The sequence below is a fragment of the Corvus kubaryi genome, unplaced genomic scaffold (assembly GCF_017639235.1).
Source record: "Corvus kubaryi isolate FWS band 111438036 unplaced genomic scaffold, C.kubaryi_AGA036_p1.0 36411, whole genome shotgun sequence".
Lineage (NCBI taxonomy): Eukaryota > Metazoa > Chordata > Aves > Passeriformes > Corvidae > Corvus > Corvus kubaryi.
This window is the reverse complement of record NW_024580866.1, coordinates 13,617-17,383: the sequence shown is the minus strand read 5'-3', so window position 1 is coordinate 17,383 and position 3,767 is coordinate 13,617. Positions and strand designations below refer to the sequence as shown.

The 3,767-nt window shown below is 58.7% G+C and overlaps 1 protein-coding gene across 1 annotated transcript in view; it reads right to left on the bottom strand.

The window, feature by feature from the left end:
• The window catches only part of LOC121660525 (elastin-like), a 5,636-nt gene extending 2,447 nt beyond the window's left edge, over positions 1-3,189 (bottom strand). The window contains exons 1-2 of the mRNA XM_042019896.1: positions 2,351-3,189; positions 1,887-1,891 (exon numbers count right to left, since the gene is read on the bottom strand). Of these exons, the coding sequence (XP_041875830.1) occupies positions 1,887-1,891; positions 2,351-2,569 (224 nt within the window). The 5' untranslated portion in view covers positions 2,570-3,189. The remainder of the gene's footprint in view (positions 1-1,886; positions 1,892-2,350) is intronic.
• Between the last annotated feature and the right edge of the window lie 578 nt (positions 3,190-3,767).

The following is a 3,767-nucleotide window of genomic DNA, read 5'->3' as shown; positions in this document are numbered from 1 at the left end:
CCTGTGGACCTCATTCCAACCCTCCAATGGATCTCATTCCAGCCCTCCTGTGGATCTTCCTGCACCTTCCTCTGGATCTTCTTTCCTATGGATCTGTGGATCCTCTGGATCTCCCTTCCTTTCTATGGACCCTCCTCCAAAGCTGATCCTGAACATAACCCTAACCCTGATCCCAAATGTAAACCTGATCCTGGCCTTGACTGTGCCCCTGATCCTGACCCTAAACCTAACCCTAATCCTGACTCTGATCCTGACTCCGATCCTGACTCCGATCCTAACCCTGATCCCAACCCCAATGCCAAGTGCAAACCTGATCTCAGCTTTGACTCGGCCCCTGATCCTGCCCCTAAACCTGACCCTAAACTTCGCCCTAATCCTGCTCCTAGCCCTGACTCTGACTCTGATCTTAACCCTAAATCTGACCCTAAACTTCATCTTAAACCTGACCCTAAACCTGACCCTAACCTTGACTCTCAACCTTAACCCTGATCCTGGTCCTAACCCTAAACCCGACCCTAATTTAACCCTCATCCTAAACTTGACCCTAATCCCGATCCTAAGTCAGATATGATCCTGGCCCTGATCCTAACCCTGGCCCTGATCCCAATCCTAATCCTAACCTTGATCCTGACCCTGATCCTAACTCTGATCCTAATCCTGATCCTAATCCTAATCCTGACTCCGATCCCAACCCTAATCCCAACTCAAACCCTGTCCCTGGCTTTTTCGGATACTGGGAGCTGGACATGGATACTGGGAGCTGGGCAGGGATACTGGGAACTGGGCAGAGATACTGGGAACTGGGCAGGGATACTGGGAGCTGGAAATGGATACTGGGAGCCAGGCAGGGATACTGGGAGCCAGGCAGGGATACTGGGAACTGGGCAGGGATACTGGGAGCTGGGCAGGGATACTGGGAGCCGGGCAGGGATACTGGGAACTGGGCAGGGATACTGGGAACTGGGCAGGGATACTGGGAGCTGGACATGGATACTGGGAACTGGGCAGGGATACTGGGAACTGGGCAGGGATTCCGGGCAAGGATCAAACAGTATCCAAAGCTTTCCTAATCCCGGGAACTCCAATGGGTGGGACACGACCACCCCAAAGGATCCGGGATCAGGTGTGGGAGCAGGACACAGAATTCCCACTGTCCTGAGCCCGGCAGCTGTGGGATGAACCTTGGGATGAACCTTGGGATGAGGCCCAGGATGAACCTCGGGATGAACCTCAGGATGAACCTCAGGATAAGCCCTGGGATAAGCCCCGGAATGATCCGTAGGATGATCCAAGTGCCCCCAGTGCCAGCACAAGGGACAGATCCCTCCTGGTGTCCCCCAAATATCCCAAATTTCCGTGACACCGGGAGTGAGGGAATGAATCCACGGCTGGATCCGATGGGGTGAGCCCCCCACAGCCGGGAAGAGCCTCCGGAACAACCCCGCTCCGGGTGTTCCAGGAAAGACCGGAGCAGGCCGGGGGCTTGCGAGCATCCCACGCCTCCGCCCCACCCGGGAGCAGAGCAAATCCCTGGGAATGGCATCCAGCAGCTGTTGGGAAAGCGGGAAGGCAGCCCCCGGCATTCCCGGAGCGTCGGGATCCGGCGCCGCTCTCCCGGGATGGGGCCGCAGCCTCGGGAATTCAGCGCTTGGCAGAAAAGGACAAGGAAAAATCAACCGGGAACGGCTCCAGGAGCTGGGACACGGATGGAGCCGGAGCTCCGCACACGGGACGGGACACGAGGACGGGACACGGGGACAACACGGAGGAAGCACAACCAGGAGCACAGAGCCGGCCATGCACGCTGGGAAATTCCCAGGGGGAATTCTCCGGCCCTCCCAACCCCATGGATCGCCTCCCACCCAACCCCACGGATTCCAGTCCACGGGAGCTGGAGCGGGAACAGCTTTTCCCGGGATCCCACTGCTGTCCCAGCCTGGGGAGTGCTCCCAGCTCAGGGAGGGATCCCAGCAGCTCTGGAAGCCACTGGGATATCCTGGAATAATCACTGCTGGGAGAAGAGGGGGGAATCCCTGGATCCCGATCTTCCTGCTCAGGCGGCTTCCTGAGGGACACCTCCCTGCAGGATTGGGATGGAGCAGGATCCCCAGGAGCTCCCACCTCTGCCTCACGGAAGTTTTGTTCCAGAGGGGGACCTGGGACATCCCACCCTGGGGGGATCATGGATGGATCCTGGTGCATCCATGGTTGCATCCATGATTTGCTGGGATCGGAACGGGGATGCTCAGCCCCTGCTTCCCGGTGTCCTTCCCAGGGGCTTTCCCGCCCTTCCTGGGGTCTCTCCCACTTTTTTGGGACCTTTCCCACCATTCCTGGGGTCCTTTCCCACCATTCCTGGGATCTTTTCCCACTTCCTGGAGTCCTTTCCCCCTTCCTGGGATCTCTCCCACCCCTGTTGGGTCCTTCCTACCCTTCCTGAGGTCTCTCCCACCCTTCCTGGGATCTTTCCCCACTCCCTGGGGTCCTTCCCTACCCTTGTTGGGATCTCTCCCCTCCTTCCTGGGATCTCTCCCACCTTTCCTGGAGTCTCTCCCTCCCTTCCTGCCATCTCTCCCACCTTTTCTGGGATCCTTTCCCACCTTTTCTGGGATCCTTTCCTGGGGTCTTTCCCACCTTTCCTGTGATCCTTTCCCACTTCCTGGGCTTCTCCCCCCTGCCCTGGTGTCCTTCCCTACCCTTCCTGTGGTCTTTTCCCACTTTTCCTGGGGTCTCTCCCACCCTTCCCGGGCCTCTCCCACCTTTCCTGGTCTTTTCCATCCTTCCTGGGATCTTTTTCACCTTTCTGGGGTCTCTCCCACCTTTCCTGTGATCCTTTCCCACTTCCTGGTGTCTCTCCCACCTTTCCTGGACCTCTCTTCCCAGGTGCTGCTCCGATGTCTCCCATCCCATCCCACCCCATGGCCCCGGTGCTCCAGGATCCCGATGGGAATTTCCTCAGCAGGACCACCAGCAGGAAGAGCTGGACACGGCACCACAGCACAGGGACAGGGCCATGCTCCCGAGCCACGGACACAGGGACACGCACATTCCAGAGCCGGCGCCGCTGCCGCCTCCCAAAACCTCGGGAATAACGGCAGGCAGCGGGGCCGCCCTGGGGAGGGGAGGAGAGACAGGTGAGGAATGGGACATTCCCGGTGGGATGGAGCTATGGAATGGGAACGTGCTCACTTACACAACTCGCCCACCCTCCGGAGGCCAGAGGCGGATCTAGGACAGAGCAGCGGGACATGCACATGGAAGCAGGAAAAGAGGCAATGAGAGAAATGTTAGCTCCGGTCCGGGAAGCGCCACACGGAAAAGAAGCCACCAGACGTCGATCCCGAGGGATTCGGGGCCGGGAGAACCGCGGGAATCCGGCCTCGGGTGTCCCGGTGTTCCCTGAGTGGAGACCCCCGAGTTGGGTTTGGGAAGGGGGAGGGGGGGGAATTGGGAATGGGGAAATCAGTGGGATGGGAATTGGGGGGAATCAGGATGGGTCCCATGGGATGGGTGAGGGTGTGGCCATCCGGGAATGGGGCGGTGGGAATTGCATGGATTCAGCCAAAGCCTGGAGGGTTGGACAGCGACAGAGCTGCTGGGAGGGCTGGGAAAAGAGGGAAGAGAGGGAAGGGATTTGGGAAAGGCAGGGATTTGGGAAAGGCAGGGATTTGGGAAAGAGAGGGATTTGGGAAAGGCAGGGATTTGGGATGGAGAGGGATGTGGGAAAGAGGAGTTTGGGAAAGGCAGGGATATGGCAAAGGCAGGGA